This window comes from Hippoglossus hippoglossus, chromosome 7 (genome assembly GCF_009819705.1).
Source record: "Hippoglossus hippoglossus isolate fHipHip1 chromosome 7, fHipHip1.pri, whole genome shotgun sequence".
Classification (NCBI taxonomy): domain Eukaryota; kingdom Metazoa; phylum Chordata; class Actinopteri; order Pleuronectiformes; family Pleuronectidae; genus Hippoglossus; species Hippoglossus hippoglossus.
The window spans coordinates 10,433,772-10,454,557 of record NC_047157.1 but is presented as its reverse complement, the minus strand read 5'-3'; the positions used below and the strand labels follow the sequence as shown (position 1 = coordinate 10,454,557).

General features: G+C 41.6%; 1 protein-coding gene across 2 annotated transcripts in view; it reads right to left on the bottom strand.

Annotated features, from left to right (window-relative positions):
- Positions 1 to 3,808: 3,808 nt before the first annotated feature.
- sema3b (sema domain, immunoglobulin domain (Ig), short basic domain, secreted, (semaphorin) 3B) overlaps positions 3,809 to 20,786 on the bottom strand; it is a 77,510-nt gene continuing 60,532 nt past the window's right edge. For both annotated transcript variants that reach the window (XM_034590641.1, XM_034590642.1), the window contains exons 5-18: positions 15,710 to 15,829; positions 14,907 to 15,000; positions 14,613 to 14,732; positions 14,325 to 14,467; positions 13,969 to 14,083; positions 12,781 to 12,850; positions 12,511 to 12,655; positions 10,561 to 10,780; positions 10,377 to 10,468; positions 10,185 to 10,226; positions 9,838 to 9,995; positions 9,664 to 9,719; positions 7,971 to 8,110; positions 3,809 to 7,572 (exon numbers count right to left, since the gene is read on the bottom strand). In XM_034590641.1, coding sequence (XP_034446532.1) covers positions 7,072 to 7,572; positions 7,971 to 8,110; positions 9,664 to 9,719; positions 9,838 to 9,995; positions 10,185 to 10,226; positions 10,377 to 10,468; positions 10,561 to 10,780; positions 12,511 to 12,655; positions 12,781 to 12,850; positions 13,969 to 14,083; positions 14,325 to 14,467; positions 14,613 to 14,732; positions 14,907 to 15,000; positions 15,710 to 15,829 — 2,016 coding nt within the window. In that variant the 3' untranslated portion in view covers positions 3,809 to 7,071. The remainder of the gene's footprint in view (positions 7,573 to 7,970; positions 8,111 to 9,663; positions 9,720 to 9,837; positions 9,996 to 10,184; positions 10,227 to 10,376; positions 10,469 to 10,560; positions 10,781 to 12,510; positions 12,656 to 12,780; positions 12,851 to 13,968; positions 14,084 to 14,324; positions 14,468 to 14,612; positions 14,733 to 14,906; positions 15,001 to 15,709; positions 15,830 to 20,786) is intronic.

Sequence of the window (20,786 nt, the reverse complement as noted above, 5' to 3'; positions counted from 1 at the left end):
GTGCTAAAGAGACTAATAATACATTTAGAAACTTTACCTGTCATCCCCTTCGCATTGCACATTGTCTTCTGAGGCTGCTATGCCATAACAATCTAATGTTGACGTAAATATTTGAATGCAAACCAAATATTTTGGTTTGGCTACATAGTTAGGGGATTTTGGGAATTTGGCAGACCACCCCCCAAAAGAAAAATGTAACCTTTTTAGTAACTCTGGACTGTTCTATTGTTTTGCTCTCCTTCAAGAAAAAAGGAGGGAGAAAAGGTTTCTAAAAGTTTCATAAATCCATCCATCCATCATCCACACTGCTTATCCTTTGAGGGTCAGGGAAAGGAGGGGGGCAATGAAATTCTTTTCACTTTCTTTTTTTCAATATACCAGGGACTCATTCTTGAATCTTGATGAATGAAATCAGACGTATAAAGTGGACTGATATTCATGACTATGTCCACTTTGGTGCAGCTTGATTGAATTTAAGGGGGCTGTTGGGCCGTGGTGGAGGAATGGGCTCGTTGTAGCTGTTGTTTTTAACGCTGTATGAAGTTCTGCTGATGACCACAAAATGATCTGAGGTCTGGTTGCACTATAGCACACCACTTGAAGAAAGATTTTTAAAATGTCTCTGTTTGCATTTGACCAACACAAATTATAATTTTAATTCTGTGGCATTGCTTTAAGGTCAAAATGTCATCTCTTTAATCTAATTTCTGTTATGAGCTCACTGTGAAGTACTGAGTTTGACCGGCTCCTTATATGTCTATGTCTAACATTGTATTGAATGGCATGGGAATGACTTAAAAAAGCCATCTCTTTTTTTTCATTTACTGGTGCGACAAATTCTATATAAACATACCGGTGTATATATAAAGGGCATTAGAGGGAGAGTGTGTGTATGTGTGTGTGTGTGAGTGTGTGTGTGTGTGTGTGTGTGTGTGTGTGTGTGTGTGTGTGTGTGTGTGTGTGTGTGTGTGTGTGTGTGTGTGTTAGCGTGTGCGCGGGCAGTGGTCTCAGTGATATCATGTTTCATACAGAGGCCACTTTGTGCCAAAGTTACATTCACCCTGTTCTGATACATCTAACTATATATGGAAATATCTTTGCTTTAACTCAGCGAGGCACAGAGGCACCTGCATGACACACACAGTGATCACACACACACAAACACACTCAGATGAGAACACACAAAAAGAAAGACAGATCCAGGCTGATTTAGTTTCCAGAATAGTCCTGTACAATAACAGCGAGAATCACTAAACTGCTCACGTTAAGATACTGAAATGTCTGTAATGTGTGGTGTTGCAAAATTGTACCAGAGATATGTGACTGGAACAAATGATACTGACAGCAAACACAACCATACAAGAAGTCGCAGTGTCTGTGTTCAACGGCTACAGTATGTCCTTCCTTGTTCCTGGTTACCTCCACCAAGGACAATATGATTCTTTGCTGGTTGTTAGCAGGAATACACAAAATCTGCTTGGTGGAGGGTGGGGTTACAAGCGGAGGAAGAACCCAGGATGCAGGATTATTTTTCTTTAAACGTTGTGAGATGGAACATTTTTGGGAATTCCTCGAAAAGCAATACAGAAGTCTTTACAATTTGGTGCGGCTGATTGAATTAAAGGGGATTTGGGGGCTTTGGCATTGGTATGGGCCCGTTTGTAGTTTTCTCCATCAATAGTTTAATCTCTCATGTCAAACATGCACCAACTACAATGAAAAAATATCTTGATTGTAGCAATAATAAAACCCAACCTGTTTGGAAATGATTCTCAGAATCAGGGACAGCTTTTCATGAGCACAGGATTTATCTTGACACTGCTCAAAGTCACTGACTTGTCTTGGTGGGCATGAACCAGCAGAGGGTTTTTTTTGTCTTACATCTCAAACATTTTCCTGGGACACACAAACAAAATGTATGTCGTCATCTCCAGGCCTCAAGGACCCCTAACTTACTTAACCATCAAATTTCCCTTTGAGGAGGCAAGAACTCACAACTGTCTTAACTCTCAAGATCTAAGACTCAGTCCTCAGAAAGACAGAAGTACACGGACACATAAACACACACAGAGAATGGCAAGTGGTACCCAGTTAAACCAGCATACGGAAATGAACCCTCACTTTATACCCCACGGACCACTGCAGACCCACTTAAACACACATGCAGAATACTGAGGGCCATTGAAAACACGGGGGAACTAATGGGTTGCCAGTTTGAGTAATATGGACCCAATTTCATTTCCTATGTGTTTATGGCTGGTGACCACATACTGCATTCACATGTGTGTCTGAGTGAGTGAATGTGTATGCGTCATTGAATACTTACACATATGTGAATGTTTTTCATGTATAAAGGTACACAAGTGGTCTCAAGTTTGTGCATGTGTGTGTGTGTGTGTGTGTGTGTGTGTGTGTGTGTGTGTGTGTGTGTGTGTGTGTGTGTGTGTGTGTGTGTGTGTGTGTGTGTGTGTGTATCTGTGTTCCCAGTGCTGACAGGCAGGTCATGATGATATGAGTATGAAGAATGTTGGTCTCGATGTCAAAGATGGAGACACTGATATACAGATGGAACAAGGGGAATGGTCAAGGGAGGTAAGAGCCACAGTGGGGGCGGGGGCCTCAGATCTAAATCAGGTTTCTGCAAGCAACTTGCATTTCTTCTCTTTCTGTTCCTTATTACGCGTATTAGCCGCTTCATGCTGTGAAGTTATTTGTTCTCCAACAATCAAACCCTGTGTTTGTTCACTTCAGGAGGAAACTAGGGAAACGATGGTGTTTTTTTGCTCAAGCTTCTGACATCCGTCAAATGATGCTTTGGAAACTGTTGACCAAACCAAATGTCTGAGTGTTTGACGTGACTGTGTGACTACAGAATCTCCCTCCGACATTTTTAAATGAAACCAAATTAAGTAAGATAATGTTGCTTTATTTCCTTTTCTCTGACTCTCTAGCATTCCTTGCATTTTTATACAAAAATCATTTATTTTATTCTCGTGTGTCAGATATTAAAAGTCATTAATGGTTCTGTAATGGAAACAACAAAACACTAGTTTATTGATGGCGATGGCGAAAAACAAGTGCTCATCACCCTTCTACTATAATTGGAGGGCGTGTGTGTAGTATGTCTGTTTGCATGGCTGGCTACTGTAAGAGGACTAGCATTAGCATTGACCTTTGACATCTGTGTTTCTTATTCTTATTTTCTTATTTCATTTTTGATGTTGGATATATACTCAACCGTTCTACTTCTTACGTTACTTTCCAAACCTTAATTTTGAAATCCTACCTTTAACTTTGAAAACCTGAAACTACCATGTGTGGCACATGCAGAAGAGGTGTCGCCCAGCCAGAAGCAAACTGTCAGGGGAAGAAAATGGAGAACAGCTTTAGATGACCTGATGCATCACAGTAACAACACTGTAAAACCTAGTACGGGTCTTCATTTATCATAGCATTACTGCCACCATGTGGTCAAAATGCAAATGATGTAATTTAGAATCTAGAGCTGAGACAAAGGATATAAAACCTTTAATTAAACGATATGATTTTAATAAATCAGCTGTACTTTGTTTCCAGCCATCCTTCCATGGAATATGGTATTAACGAATATTAAAAATAGAAATGCAGAATATTTCCAAACGGTGATGACCATCTTTATCTTTAATAAAACCCAAACTGTCATGACTCAGAAGATGTGACTTATTATAATAATATAATAGTAATATAGTAATGAATAACATGCTGGATTGATTATTCTTTTAACAATTTCCCGCCCCCTCATTTTATTAGTGAAGCGATCAGACATATAGATTTTTAAGTAACTGCATATTTTTATTGTGTTAATCAAAAACATGACATTTCACAAAGACCTCTGGGAGAATTACAGTGCACCATGTTAACTTTGGCCTTGACCTTTGAACCTTCAGACCGCTCGACAAATGCACACTGCTGTTCCTTTGCCATTATATACAGAGCTCTGCTTTCCCCCATAATGCTCGCTCACACACACAAAAAACACACACACACACACACTTCTCTCTCGCTCACACACACACACACACACACATACACACAAACACAAGCCTCTCCTTGTGCTGTCAGACAGGGGTGCGTCACATGGCATGGGATATACAACAGGAGTGTTGATTGGAGGGCTGTGTGAACAACGAAGACTCTAATTGGACACTGTTCAGGAAGAGGTTCCCCATTGGCCATCATGTACAAAAAATGTTGAGGATGAGTCCTATTTCAGCAGAACATGAACGATACAGATGTAAATCTACATTTATAAGAAAAATAAAAATCCACCACAACACATCAGCTTATCTTTGCACATAAATACATAGGAATAATAATAATATTCAACATTGTGCTTTCTTTCTTTCTTTTGCTCTTTCTTGCCACCACACCATTGTCAAACGCGATTAGCCACTAACATCGGTCATGCAATTTCAAAAGAGGACAAAACATCAGCTGGTTTAAAAGGGAGACTCTGTCAAGTCTGTCATGACGACTGATGTAAATAATGTTTTGTTAAAAAACAAAACAAATATGCGACTAATTATGTTTAATCTCTCGACGTAATAGTTGTGTGATGAAACGCAGATGGACCAACAAGATCTGCCTTCGATTAAACTCAGTTTTGTTTTTTGTCTCCTTTTTGCACTTAATCCTTTTCCTGAATGTGGTGTCAAAATGCAGAGTGTCCCTTTTACAGGTGTCAGTCAGTCAGTTCAGATCAGTTTAATGAGTTAGTTACATCTCTCTAAAGAAGATATTTAAATAACGACGACTCAGGTCATCTAAAATCCACTCACAGGCCCAGATTGTGCTGCCTCCTTTGATCCAAAGGACATTATCATGTGAATTCATGGACAAAGCCTGATGTGGAAATAAGGACACTATTACAAAATACATTTTGTCTGCGCATACTGGAAATTATTTAAAGCCATTACTCTTGTGAGAAATGACGGCAGCAGCACAAATAAGTCCATTTATCCGTCTTTAAAATCATAATGAGATTTCGTATATGAATGTTCTATCTCACAAGGCCAGTTGCTTTCTCTCATTTCGATAGACTATGATATAATAAAGAATTGTACCATAGGTAAGCTCTTCATCTGAGCCTGTACACACAATGGACACTAGGGGGCAGGCTACAACACACCATGTTAGCACAGACAACCAACAAACAAGGTTTCTTTACAGATAATACACAGAGAGATCGGACTACAGACAGAGAGAAGGGAGACCTTATTGTACTAATTGTCCATTAAGACGAGATGATATTATTAAGCAGCAAAAGTCAATAATCATGACTGTACACTAGTGACCACAACAGTGAATGAAGTCAAATGGAAGGTGAAGGTGAAATGCATTGTGGGCAGCACAGAACCAGCTTTCTGTGCCGAGTGAGGAGTTTACAAATCTGTCATTTTCATAATATTTTGCATATATGTATTTATCACAAACAAACATATGCAAGAACAGTGAAAAAGAGCTAGGAGTAGAAGTACCACTTAGTATACAAAGAAAAAAAAAATCATATTTTCACTCATAAATATCATGCAAATATATATACTGTACTGAAGCCCAGAAACATGGGTTGTCAAACCTGTAGTCCACTAAGATCTTTCCTCCTCCTCCTCCTCCTCATTGTTTTAATGGTGTCCACCCAAACCACTGTGCTCGTCAGTCTCAATATCAACACACTAAATTTTGAACACAGTTTAATAAAAGCAATAAATATTGAAGTTTATCGTGAAGATGTGGATCTTGTCAAAACTCTTTATTTATATGCACTTTCATCGCTAATTGTAATATCTATGTATGTTAGAGATGCTACATTAAACACGATTAACTTCTTTTAGATGTAATCCAGGTTTTATAAGGACTTTTGGGCCTTTGAAGACTGACTTCTGTACTGAACTGTAAACATCTCATCTTTCGCTCACATCATGGAATGCCAGTAGTTTTTCCACCCCTCAATTTCTAGTGGTTTTGGACCAGTAAAGTAATATAATCATATCTGGCCACTTGCGTCTGCTCTCGAACCGTAACTGCATTGTGTTGTGAGATTTATTCTGCTGCAACAAAGCCTCAGTGTGCCTAAGGAAACCGCTAAGAACGAAAGTCACGATACAGTCCACACCACGCTGCTCCATTCCACAGGCTGCCCCACACATCTCTCCCCTCATCTGTGACCCGCATTGTACACCGTGCACACAATGTGCACACAAAACCATGTGAAGAGTGAGTTTAGTGGAAATATGTGCACCGGGAGGACCACAGGAAGTTGATCAATTCATTGATCTATGTAGAAATAATATTTTATAGTGTTTTATCTGCATGCACGCGTCATTGTGTGTTTCCAGTTAGAGACTTCACTTGGTTGCGTATTCCAGTTGACACGTTTCTCCATTCTTTTCCATTATTCACAACACTCAAAAGTCCACCATTTTTCTGCATTGGTATTAAATGTTCGAGTAAGAAAAGGAGATTTGTTTCATGTGAAACGTTGGGGCTGTTTGTTTTTCCAAGTGGTGTAGTCCAGAGAGGAGGTGTTCATGCTGTCAGTAAGGGTGTGTAGAGACACACTTCTGAGCTGGGTCATCCTCCTGCGCTCCATACACAGTCAGTGGTAGAGGAGATGACAGGCGAGTGTCAGTTTATTGCCCACAGATAAAGACGTGTTGACTTCCTGCTTCAACACTCAGCTATGCTAGTGAACAGTGTAAAGGGATCGTGCAGAATCAATTTGGGCAGTAAGGCAGCACATGCAGGGGCTGGCCAGAGGGGACGAGGACTCAGGGATGGGTGTACAATATAGTGGGGGCATCCATGGATAAATATACACAATTACAGGAGGTGCTGTGTGTGTGTGTGTCTGTGTGTGTCTGTGAGTGTGTGTGTGTGTGTGTGTGTGTGTGTGTGTGTGTGTGTGTGTGTGTGTGTGTGTGTGTTTGTCTGTATGTGTGACACCTCCAGAAGTTCTTGGTCTCTCAGTCTCTACCCTCTACTCCTCCTTTCTCAGTCATTCTTTTCTCCCTCCGTCCTTTCTCCTCTACGTTGTTACTCCCCTGCGCTGCGCGGTGCACGAGGGTTCGGTTTCCCATCGTGGGTCCGGCGGTTTCTCCCCTTCCTTATCTCCTGGAGATGCTTCCACTTCTTGTTGGCCGGGCGGGCGGCGGGGCCCGCGGACAGGACCTCCTTGCCGGCAGCAGGAGAGATCTTATCCACCTGGTCACCGCCGGCGTGCTTGCGCGCCCAAACCTGCTCGCAAATCTGGTCGACGGTGCTCAGGTTCGGGTGGTCCACCAGCTGCATGAAGTCCCGGTACCAGAGCTTTTGGTTGGTCACGACCGGCCCCCCTCCGCTGCGCACGGGGGCGTCGGAAGGAAGGTTGGAGGCTGGGGAGGATATGGAGGGAACCACTTCCAAGGTGATGCCCAGTAGAGTTTGGGTGAAGCCGTACTCCATGGCGTGGCACTGGTAGACGCCGATATCTCTCTTCAGGACGCGGCGAATCAGGAGGCCCCTGTCTGTCTGGAGGATGCGGTCATCCAGACGCACCTGGGAAAGAGACAGACGATTTAATAAAATGAAGGAGCTGATGGATAAATATTGATAGGATTCAAAGTTTTATTAAAAATAATAAGTAATAATACAAGTTAATATTAAATGCACCAAGAGATAGAATTACACCGGGTCACCAGGGATCTTAGGGCCGGGGGTTAAGCAAAATTTACTGATGTTTTCAATATCAAAAAATTTGGAGAGATGTATAGAAATTGGATATATAGTAACCCCTGATAAAAGATGTAGTGCGTATATGTTTATTGTTGCATTTAGTGTTTAGATTGTCAGTACCACTTATCATCAGGAGCGGTTCTACTCTCACTTCCCCCTGGCGTCAGGCCTCGTATACACACTACTGTAAAACCTTAGAAGAGAACTGTGACCCCTCTCACCTCTTCTCTGGGGTTCTGCGGATGTTTCTGGAAGGTCCAGGTCACTTTGGCCTGAAGGGACTTGGGGATACACTCCAAGAAAGTGCTACTTCCCTCAACTCCGTACAACTTCTTCTCTGCCACGCGGTGCTTGTGGTGGTCTGCAGGGGGCAGCAGAGACAAAGACATTATGGGTCTGCTGCTACTCGGGACATGTGATCACAGGACAGTGAGCTCAAAAATGGAAAAAAAAGAAAAGTGAAGGACATGGAAGACAGGACAGGGCAATCAGGATGGACAAAAAAAAAGACAGAAGGGGGCATAAACAATAATGATAGTGATAATGTGTGATATCAAAGTAAGCCCTGATCTATAATTAGTAAGTCTTAAAGGCAAATCTATGATGCTAATTATGCTCTTGAATCAAGACAAAACCCATATTGTTTGTCAGTATGGAGTGTTAGTCAACACTGATGACAATGACGGCCTCTGTGAGGTTACTGACAGCAGAGTTCAGCTCACTCACACATAACGACAGCATCCTGCACTGATGGGGGTTCATTTCTATCACATGTTTGATGTGTGATATCAAACAAGGACTTTTATTGTGCTGACCTCGGTTTGTCACTGAAACCTCAACACTCAAATTGACAACAGTGTCTGTCTTCAAAATCGGATTAGCATTCATTATAGTGGGAGCGTGTGCATTCTCACATTTCAAGAACCAGAAGTGGATCAGAGAGAATAAAGTAAAGTTTCTGGAGAACGACTGGTATGAAAAGTGCCAAACAGAGTCCTGACCGGTTCTTTGGGGCAGTGCCACACTCATCAGAGACATTACCCCGGCCTTCATTAGCTTTACACAACATGGCCTCGCATTGCCACATGATGTAATCTTATTACCCAGGAGCTCCCTCGGTTTGAGCGATTAGCCTGATTCAGTTATGTGGCAGAAAGACAGATAGCAGCAGAATGCCGCTATTGTGGTCTGGGAGGACAGGGGGTCAGCGGAGGTGGAGGGAAGAGGGATTTTTGGGGATTTTTTGGCACAGGGACAGTGAAACGTCAGACGAGTCTCAGTGAGTCAGAGCAGGAGCCGAGTGAGGCTTTTTTCTTATTTATTGAACATACCTCTGCTGCAATTCAACACTGGTCGAATGAGGGAGGAATCAAACCTTCCAGAGCTTTTCATTTGAATAAGTTATAGACTTATAATAGAAGCAAATACAAATTACAAAAATGGGATGATGGCATTTGTTTGATCTTCTAAGAGATAAGATAAAACTTTATTGATCTCATGTTGGGGAAATTCAGTCATTACAACATTTTAAGTCAAAAAGAGGAAGACAAGAGAACAAAAAAGGCAATGAAATAAAGAAAATTCTATATATATATATATATATATGCGTGTGTGTCTGTGTGTGTGTGTGTGCAGGCCTGGTTTCTTTGTCTGTTCAGCTATTGCTATTCATTACATTAATACAGTTTATCATCACTTTAGTCCACACAATACAGTGGATGCTGAGGGAAACGTAGAATTACTAGTGTGCTCCTAAAATGTTACCCCAAAAAAGCACTTTATATCAATTTTATAGATTTAAAGTTTCATTTTAAAGATATTTCACATCTTGAATATTTGAACATATTAAGCTAAACCATGGCAACATCGGAGCTGTTAATCAGTACATTGGTAAAAATGAGCTGTAAACCTCACCTCCAGAGCAGAGAGTATTGGGGTCTCCATTCCTCACGTCCTGGCGACGGAAACGTCTGTAAAATGTTGTTAGAAAAGAGTTTCACAATCTACTTTAGGATCATTTTTATTTTTCACCGTTTTTTTTGCTCAAAGTAATAAATGGTGTGTCATCAGTGTATACACGTCACAGACCTCTTGGTGTTTGGCAGATAGCGAGTGCAGGAGGTCCCGTCCCAGGCGCAGTAAGGGTCTCTGGCCAGGCAGCACTCAGCGCAGGCCTTCCCGTACACGCTGCAGCGGTGAAGGGGGACCTGGGCGATGCCTGTGTCCGAGCCCACATACAGCTGTTGCTGTGAAGGGACAGAGGAGGGACACGTTTTAAAATTCAATTTGAATCCAACAATCCAGCTCTCTGTGCATGTGACATTAGTTTGCTGAATGGTGACTCTGTATGTGCAGGAAAAGAAATACCATACACACCATTTTCCTTCAGTACGTTCACAATGGGTTGCTATTGAATTTATATCGCACCAACTTACCCGTTTTGAGGAGATCTGCATGTTGATGATAGATGATGCATCCTGAAGAGCGGAGGAGACAAATGAATAACCGCTATAGGTTGTATATCTATTATTTGTTATTACTTAAGGTAAATTATTTCACATGCACATTATCATATTACAATATACGCTACTGTCAGAGAAAAAAAATGTTTATTGTGGTCTTCTTACCTTGAAGACCTCCAGCTCTTCCAGCAGAAGCTCCTCCATATTGTTCCAGCTTTCCTTGGGGACGTTGATGACCTTTAGTACGGTCCCTTTGTCTGGAATAACACATGCAAAGTGTTTTACTGTGTTGTCTCATTATTTACATGTTTGAATGTCAAAATTAAGATGCTGAAAACAAGTCATTTACCTGTGCCAATAAACATGACATCATACTGTCCGTCAGCGGCGCTGACTCTGTCCACAGCAATCTGTGTGAAGCTGTAGTCCACGTTGGTCCTGACGAAGACGGGCCGGCGGCTCATAGGGTAGACGGGGTTATACATCAGCGGGTGGTGACGGGCAAACTGGATCACATCGTCCGGGAAACCCTTAGTGGATTCAAAGCTTCCGAATGTCTTGCTAGGACACTAAAGAGAGGAAATAAAGTAGAATTTAATTCGTAAGGTGAATGGATAAATAATCTGATTAAATGTGACATTACAGTCGTTTGCATTTATTTTGCTGTTGCGTTTTCCGCTCCACTGTGGTACATATCGAACTGATCTGCAATGGGGACTTTGGCCTGGCACTCTGTGAATGTGTGGACGTTCATTTATATTTATAGAAGGATTTAGCTGCTGAACAGTACAGATATTTAATAGCTGTAAAGGATTTGTTGTAGCTCTGCAGAACAGGACGGACTGTGAGAGTCAAATATTCCATAATGACACTTATCTGAGGAAATTTGTTTCATGCAATAAAAGGCCAGTTGGCCCGGAGAACACAAAGCCGCAGTTCAGCAGGCCACAGAGAGGTGATTATGGTGTGATGGGTCACAGGGACGTGAGAGAGATTTTCTCCAGGTCAGAGTCCAACTTCACCCTCTAATTAAAATTCCAGTCCTGCACTTTCATTCCAGGGAACCAGGATTTTACTGCAATATTCTGCAGCAAGTTTAATAATGATGTTTTCCTTTTTTCTATTTAAAATAATTATGTTAAATGATGTGGGTTTTTGTCCTGCAGTTATCATGAATTATTAAATTTTTGGGGTTTATGCATTTTAAACACCGACTCTGCTTTAAAGGCAGTTTAGCATAATTCTCTTGTAAGCAGGATGGTTTTTCTTTTAATTTCGTTTGTTCTGCTGATTTTACAACCCAGTGAGGTGATGGTGGCGTGAGCGAGGGTTTACTGTAGGCCAAGTACAATTACTATTCTGCAGTCATACAATGGGGATTGTTCTGCTGTGGCAGTAACAGCTGAAGCGCTGCATAACAAATCCTGCTGACGCTATGCTTGTGTGCTTAGCAGAATGTAAGGGCCCTAATAAGCACTTATTGATCGGGAGGATTGCGGAGGGCTTGTGGAGGAAATTAGGACTAATGCAGAGAATTGCAACTGTATGAAGCGCCACAATTATACATCACAAAGACATTGGGATTCATGAATACAGCATTTTCATAGTGGACAGTGTTCCCCACTGAGATGTGAATATAAAGTGGTTCAGCATCCCAGAGGGAAATATTAGAAACATGAGGTGCAGAAGTATTCACATCCGTTCTCTAAGACTTACAGAAAAGTAGCATTACCATAAAATTACTCCATTAAATGTGAAGACTTTACATTATTAATTCGAATTAGAACATCATGCATACAAGACTGAACTTTCTCTGTAAAAGCACAGAAAACAAACAAAACAATTATCATAGTTGTGTGTAGATTTAAACAAGTCTTCATTATGCAGAGGAACAATAAATGGTCTGTATTTATATAAAGCTTTTCTAGTCTTGATGACCACTCAAAAGGCTTTACAGTACAGTTCTGTCATCCACATCATTCATACAACGTCGGCACAGCCATTAGCGGCAATTTGGGGTTCAGTAACTTGTCCAAGGACACTTCGGCATGCGCAGTGGGGGAGACAACGGTCGAACCGCAACACTTCTGGTCAGAGGACAAGGGTAACCAGTTAACTATAGCTGTACAATGTAATATAAAAGGGTAATAAGGACAATGTTTCCCCCTTCATCTAGTATCATAAAATGGAAATATCCATGAAAGCACAGGTACTAGAAGTACAAAACCTCTGTCCAAGTACTTTCATCCTGAATAAAAACTCCTGGCTTTTATCTATTGATGGGTCGTTATTGACATACCATTCCTGGGCGGGGATAGGGGACTTTTCCCTGGAAGGGGACCCACTGGTAGTTTGGCCCCTCTTTGTGAGCAAAGGGCCCCAGGAAGGCCCTCCGGATGTCATTCATGGAGTAGAGGCACACAGCTGAGCCTTTAAATACACTGCTGCTGGGGGACAGGGGGAGCTGGGTTAGATACATCAAAACACACACACACACACACAGTATGACTTTTCCTCCGTTCTCCTTCTCTTTTGTACCCGCACACAAACAATATGAAGGGACTCTGACCTGGAAGTAGAGAAGACAGTGTACACCAGAGGATTCTTTCTGTCCCTCGTCTGCAGCAGGAACACATCGCCTGTGGACGGACATACACACACACACACACACACACACACACACACACACACACACACAGGTCAGGTTGTGGTAGTCCAGAGGTCAAAGGTTGAGAGAAAGAAAAACAAAGCCCTGTGGCCATGTCTAACTATTTAAAATAGACAATTCACTGATAACACAGGGGACAAACTCCACGACCGCTTTGTGCACTGGTATGTAAAACAAATTCTAACGAGATTTAGACCCATTGAAATAAGTCTGTTATGTTTTTCTTTCTGGGATCTGCCACAAAGACGACATATTACTGAGGCTGAGGCCTAAAATGAACAAAACACTGCAGTTTGGAATCATTACACGGTAACATGATGCAGGTGTTTCTGTAATGGTTCAGGTCAACACACATGTTTTCACAGGGAAAATGGATCTGGCCCTCAGGTGTGGTCAGAAACCTCCTGGTCAAGATAATAGACTCATTGTTCATGTGAGGGGCTGTGATGGACACATGCAGCCTGAGGTAGGGGGAGAGCCAGGACTACTTTTTCCACTTAGTTCACCTTTCAGTGCGTCGTGAGATAATGCACCAAGAATCACAGATCAATCAAAAACATGTTCAGAGCTGAAACTGCTGCAGCTGCTGTGCAAAGCACATGAGAGCAGGTTTGTTTGATAATACATCTGTTGATTATTAGGATTTCATCACTACATTTAAAGCTATAAATTTCTTTCTTTTTTAAATTCATACAAAATCCCCAAATAAACTGGCACCAGATATTTGTAGAACAATCACTGTGAGTTTAGAGTAAAAAGGTAAGTTTTAACTTAAAAAAAGTATTGTTTTAACTTAAAATCCAGACTTAAGAATTATGGAGAAAAAGAAAAGGAAACTCATTATTTATCTTTGTCATATGACGACTTAGCAGAGACGAACCTGCAACTTACTTTGAATCCACAGCAGAAATTAATGAGAAACAGAATCTATTACCAACTGCTGAGGCCTGAGTGAGCCCAAAAGTGGGCTGCGTTCAAGATAAAAAATCCTCCAACAATACTTGATGTCACAACATACTTACAGCCTGACATCATTACAGTCATAAATGAGTCGATACTGACAATTATCTGTGTGCACAGTAAACTTACGCAGCTCGTCAAAGTACGTGTCGCTGCCATCGGCTCCTGGCACCGAGCAGATCAGACGGGTCTTGAGGAATGTCGTCCACTTGTTCACCAGACTCCGCTGACCGCCCATGTCGTTCTGAAACAGTCAAGACAACTCAGAATATTACATCAAATTTAGTTGTAGTGTGAAATATGACGGTAAAGGCTTTCGCAGCAGTCATTAATCAGGCACCAGCTATTTCTACTACTACAAGTTTAAGGCCAAAGAGCATTTCTATCATTTTGTTAGGGCATCTGTAAAAGATCCAGGTTGAATGGACCTGGAGAATTCTGCTGGCTTTGTCTTTTCCACGCCCAGATCATTCATAACCTCTCACCCTGCAGAGTTGTCCGATGCGGGAGTAGGTGGATTTTCCAAGTCCCTGGGCCTCAACCGCCGTCTCACGGAAGAAGAAAAACACCTTGTCATCATCAGGGTTTTCACTCTCCGGGACCCAAAAGGAACCAATAAACTTCGGTTCTGGTACAAATAAAAAGAGAGGAACAATGTCAGCTACTGTTATACAGGTATTTTCTCTGAAGAGCAATGACCACATTCAGTGGAACAAGTGAACTGAAGTGTGACACCTGATGGCTTCTCTCACCCAAAACACACAAACACATACCGTTGAGCCAGCGTGAGTCATGCTGCTCTGTGCGGATGGAGGGGCGTTTCCCCAGGCTTCTGAAGATGGTGAAGTCGCGCCCCATTAAGTCTGTGGCCACGCCAGCATACAGCTCATCGCCTATAGGAGACAATCAATAACTCATTGATTGGTCATGAGAGCTTTGATGGTGACAGGAGTTGCTTAAGCACATTTTTGGAATGGACTAGAAAGGAACCAGTTATGATACATTTGAATTAAAAACCTGTAATTAAAGGCAAATTAGCTCATATGGATGCACATGGGTTTAGTTACCAATGAGCACAGAGGCAGCGTTGTGGCGGGGATCATACGGACTCTTCCCTTTCCCGTCCTCCACCTTAGAGGGGTCGATCCTGAACACATGGTCCTGATGGAGAGAGAAGTGAAAAGGTTTGGGTTAAGATGTCAGGTTTGCGATTTTGGCAACATGACGGACACAGTTTGAAACCAGGAACTTGATCTAAGTGTAAGTTGTGTCCCCTCTTTGCCATGACTTTGCCAAAGACTCCAGCTTTAATCAGTGTTGTTGTGTAAAGGTTTCCGAGCATGAGTAATGTCAACATTCATCTCTTTATATACACAAACAATGTGTGTGGAGATTGTTCAGATTATGTTCTCACTTATAAAGAACAGAAAGTTGGCAGTTTGGTTGGCAGAGGACTTGAGGATCACATTTTTGTGTGTGTGTGTTATTGTTGGAGCATGTGAGTGTAATAAAGGAAGTAGTCATTTAAATATCATGTATTGAAATTTCACCTTGACTAATAGCTGACAAATGTAAGTTTCTTCAATAAATTCTACCTTCATGTAGGTTTCAATATTCAGTTTTTTAATCAGTGATAAAGAGGGCTGCTGTATTCTATTACATTATTTAAAATTTTAGCTGGGTCCCTAATAAACTGGTGGATCACAGCTCTGTGTAAATGTAATCACATTATGAAAAACAAAGGGTAGTTGAGATATTTAAAGCATCTCTAATTGTCTCTGTGTTTTGACAAAGAATAAGAATGGAAGACCGCAGTTTAGGAGTATGTGTGTGTGTGTGTGTGTTTTAACTTGTAGAGTGTATTCCTCACCTCCATCCTGTGTCCCACCTCTACAAAGGCACAGGTAGGGTGGAAGGCTCCAGTCCCACAGGCGTACAGATGGGTGCGGTTATAGTGGTGCACGATCTTCACGTAGTTCACACAGTCAGACTGAAAGAAACACAAACACAGAATATCAGTTTACCGATGAAAAGCAATAAAAAAAAGTATTTTTTTACCCCACATGCATGAAACAAATACAGCTGCAGAGATTTGTACACACTCCAGGCTTGCAAGGGGAAATCAGAAATGTTATTTTTCAAATGACTGATTCTAAACTAAAAACGGATGGGGTTTATTCTGAAAGAAAACACCACATGTAGAATCCCCTTATCCATTGTCATCTATATGACAATACAACTGAAGTAAATTAACCAGAAAGCTCCAAAAGAAAAGATTTCCCTAACAAAACTCAACATTCCTCACATAGCTGCTCTCCCTCTGTCTGCCTGTGACAACACTCAGCTCCACCTCCAACAAACTGATGTGACAGCCTTTGTGTCCTGCAATGCCTGCTATGTGTGTGTGTGTGTGTGTGTGTGTGTGTGTGTGTGTGTGTGTGTGTGTGTGTGTGTGTGTGTGTGTGTGTGTGTGTGTGTGTGTGTGTGTGTGTGTGTGTGTGTGTGTGTGTGTGTGTGTGTCTTCTAAGGGTAAGAGCACATAAAAAGTATAGTAAGTGCCTGTGAGCTTAGAGGAAAACAAATTAAATGGGGGGAGGCTTACTGCTTTGTTATCTCGTGTGTAGCTACATTTTTGAAGTGAGTTTTTTATTTGAAGCGGCGAGCTGTTAAACCGTCATTAATATTTCTAGTTCTCAACAGACGTATGTTGACTGATTCAGGATTCAAATCTTTGTCAAACGTTTTTAGCATGAAGGTTGCTACAAGATTTTTCTTGTTTCTCTAACATATGTTAAAATGGTTTTCTATTCTCTCTTCACTATAATTTGTCATTTTAAAGTCGTGCCTGTATCATTATGAAAGAATGGACGTCAAGTGTAAACTGGTTTCATTTAATTATTATGCTGCGTTCACACCAAACGCCGAAATTGAATTTTCACGTCGCGTTACTCGTGCAAGTTTGGCTTCCTCACAGCACTCTCATGAGAAACGCAAGTAAACACAACCTGCAAATATCCACCCATGCTCCTCTAGGAAAGAGAAGAGGGGGACCACTAGCTGACTACTAGATGTTGTTTGTGCATGAGTCTACAAGCTCATCTGGAGGCGTACACAGCTCCGGGGGTTTCACTGTCGGATTTCGTGTCCAGCGCTATCAGAGGCTGATTAGTGACCATGTTGATGACCTGCTAGCTCAGGTCGGGGCCAGGACCTGTCTGCGGTGAGATTCATTCTCAGCACTGATCGGCTTCACACAGAGCAAATTTTTCGCTCAATTTCATATATGTTAACTTGAACCAAGCGAGTGACCTGAAATTGATGTTTGTTTGTGTCCTATATGATCGCAATCGTGTGAAAGATCTATTTTTTGTAGATCTCATCCTGCTTCTTTTCCAGAATCACTACCCCTCTCTCTCCTTTCCCTCGTGCTCTAATGAAGACAGCAGGTTATTGACCCACAGGAACATCTGTCCATCTTGGAGTCTGGTTACAGTGAGCTGGCTCTCAGGAGATTTAATGTACACTACCAGACTGGATGGTACTCCCTTTCTTTCTAACCAGAGGCGCGATGGCAACATCTGGCCTTGGGGAAGATGGCCCCTTGTCCTACTATCTCATAAGTGATAAGAACGTGGACATCATGGTTATCACTGTGATCATCAACAAGATGATCACTACGACTTGGCTTTGTGTTGTCATTACGATGAAACACGATCTTGCAGTCATTACAAACCACTGAAAACACTTTGCTCTCACATCTAATATAACTATCCTTTCTTTTGCCTGTCCTCTTTTCCCCAGACGGGACGCAGTAACATCTGTCTGTCGATCAAGTTACAAATACATCTGGATCACTGGGTGTCACTGGAGGTTTAAAAATGAATCTGTCCATCAGGTACAGATGACTGGATAGTGAACAACCACCCATGAGAACCTTAGTTAAGTGGACAGTTAGAGTCTGATGATAATTCCTAATCCAATTTGATCCAAAATAGAGCTGATTTGGGTTAATCAGAGGAAAAAGGAAATTTCTTCCGTATTTATTTTATTTTTACTTATCTATTGCTCCGGATTATGGATTGTCTTGATCTGGTTCCTTTGAATTTGTTTTTAATTTGTGTGTTTCTTTATTTTTTTTGTTATCTACACACTTACTCTCTGAAATGTCTTTCTTTAGCTGCCTGTTCTGTTTTCAGAGGGTGACAAACAGAAAGACCAGGTTGTGAAAGCAGTGACACAGGCGGAATTGTGGCTCATTAGGCCGGACACTAACACACACACACACACACACACACACACACACACACACACACACACACACACACACACACACACACACACACACACACACACACACACACACACCTAAAACAACCTAAACTCTTAACTCCCTGGTGTGTTTCAAAGGCTGGAAAGCAGGCCTTTGTTGTAAACCACTGAAGGTTGTGTGCGTGTGTGTACTTGTACGGATATCTTTGTGAGGACCATTTTGACCCTACAACCTACAGAGTGAGGACATTTTGGCCAGTCCTCACACTGACCCACTTTTAATGAGCTGTTTCAGGGTTAAGACTTGGTTTTAGGTTAAGGGTTAAAATTAGGTTTAGGTTAGGGTTGGGTTAGGCATTTAAGTGTGATGGTTAAGGTTAGGGTAAGGGGCTAAGGGATGCATTATGCCAATGTGCGTCCTCACTAAGATAGATGTACAAACATGTGTGTGTGTGTGTGTGTGTGTGTGTGTGTGTGTGTGTGTGTGTGTGTGTGTGTGTGTGTGTGTGTGTGTGTGTGTGTGCTTGTGTGTGTGTGTGTGTGTGTGTGCGTGCAAGCATGTAAAGGTGTTCAACCGATCAATGGGCTGATTAAGCCTTTGACAAAAACAGGAGCCCTCTGTTTCTCAAGAAAGAAGAGGTATACACACTCCATCTTTCACTTCACCCTGAGTCTGACACACACATTTACACCATGAGCGAAGACACACACACACACACACACACACACACACACACACACACACACACACACACACACACACACACACACACACACACACACACACACACACACACACACACACACACACACACACAACCTCAACTCCACAGTTTCAAGCACCAACATGTTCCTCTGATAAAAGTTTTTCTCTTCAATACTTTCATTAGGCTCCCCGCTGTGGCTACCTCCCCCCCAATCTAACTTCCATTAGTTTAGTTAGTTTCCGTCCTAAGTGTGTGTGTGTGTGTGTGTGTGTGTGTAAGAGGGCAGAGGAAGGTGAGGGGGTCAGCAGAGCAAAGTCAATTCTTTGATGTGACAAAAGAGACAGGCAGCAGGAGGGAGAAGAAAAGGTAAGAAGAGAAAATATGCTTGAGAGACCTTGAAAAGATCAGAGAGGAAGGAGGAGAGCGTTGGAGGTGAATTACGCCAGCAGCCACATTTCCTCATTGTGTGTGTGTGCGTGTGGTATGTGTGTGTGTGTGTGTAGCTGCCAAAAGGTTCACCGGTCAACCTTTGACCTACTACTGACTCATTAGAAGAAACAGCGAGTGAAACGCAGGCTGTGACCTCACAGCAGCCTGCAGTTTTAGGTCGGGCCCTTGTGTCTTGTAAAGCTGTATTGTTCCTCTGTGGATTTATTTTTTCCCCTTGTCTTTCTTGATCCTTCCATTCTAGAGATGATTAACAGGATCTGCTAATTTATTATATCAGCCATTATCTGTCCACCTGCTCCTTCTGCTGTTCATCTTTGTCTGTCTGCCTCACATAAACTATGTGTTATTACTAAAGCATTTGGGAAAGAAATGTTATGTGATGGGAAATAAAAATCCAGAAAAAATATGATAGGAAGTATTTTCCCACCATCAATATGTATTTACTGTTTCTTTAATATATCAGCAGCCAGTCATGGGTCATCACGAGTTGGTGAATTAGAACAGCGTGGTAACACTGTAGGTTATTTTATTCCCTGTTGTAAAAGTTTGGATAGAGACAGAGCTTTGGTTTATCTTCCTCTTTCTGTTTTGACTATGTCTGCGGAGTTCAAGCGAACCAGGAATCTTTAATAAAGTTAATGGCTGAGAGCCTTTGACTGAACCCAGAGCCGTGAACAGTAGACGACCATTAGATACACAACAGAGCCCAGTGTAATAGCACAGGAATGCCTTTGGTCCCTATTGGATCAAACAGAACAATGGATCAGCATTGATGTTTTGTCTGACATGTTCCTCCAGAAACAGACAGATCTCTGGATTCAGACCTTCCACAAGATGTCCAGATGCATTCATGTCACTGTGTAGCCTAGCGAGGCAGAGGGGCCATTTCCTTTTTGGATTGATGGAACAGAAATGTTGTATCTGTTGTATTTGTGGGTATTGTTTGTGAGTGAGTACAAAACAAAGAAAAAATGCTAAAGACTTAAATAACAATAAAATAATAACAAAAAGAACTATAATTAGAAGAAAAAGGTAAATAAAAGGACATGAAACATAAAATAATGATTCTAGTAAAACAGAAAGGTAAAATTCAAATAAGATTTTAAACAAAGATGAAATAAAAGAATGTTTAACAACCACACTTAATCAAAAGCCAGGTAAAGAGATTGTTTTTAAGCTTGTGTTTAAAGATTTCAACCATCCTGATTCTAAGGAGTCTGTCAAATTATTTGGAAGGGGGGTACCCAGGAGCATTTTGCTTCACATTCATATATTTGAATATACACTTGATAGTGAGAGCTACAGTTTGTAATATTTTAAATGTTTTATCTAAAATATGTGAAATCTATGTCAGGTATATGTTAGGTAGAGGAGTATTGTCAAAGCCTCTGTGACCCAGACTCATTAAATAGCCTGATAGTTCCTGAGTGAGCCTCGCCCCTCTGACCAATCAGAGAAGAGCAGGAGACCAGAGTCGGGAGCTCACGGTTGTCAAGCGATACACGCCTCAGGTTAGTGTGA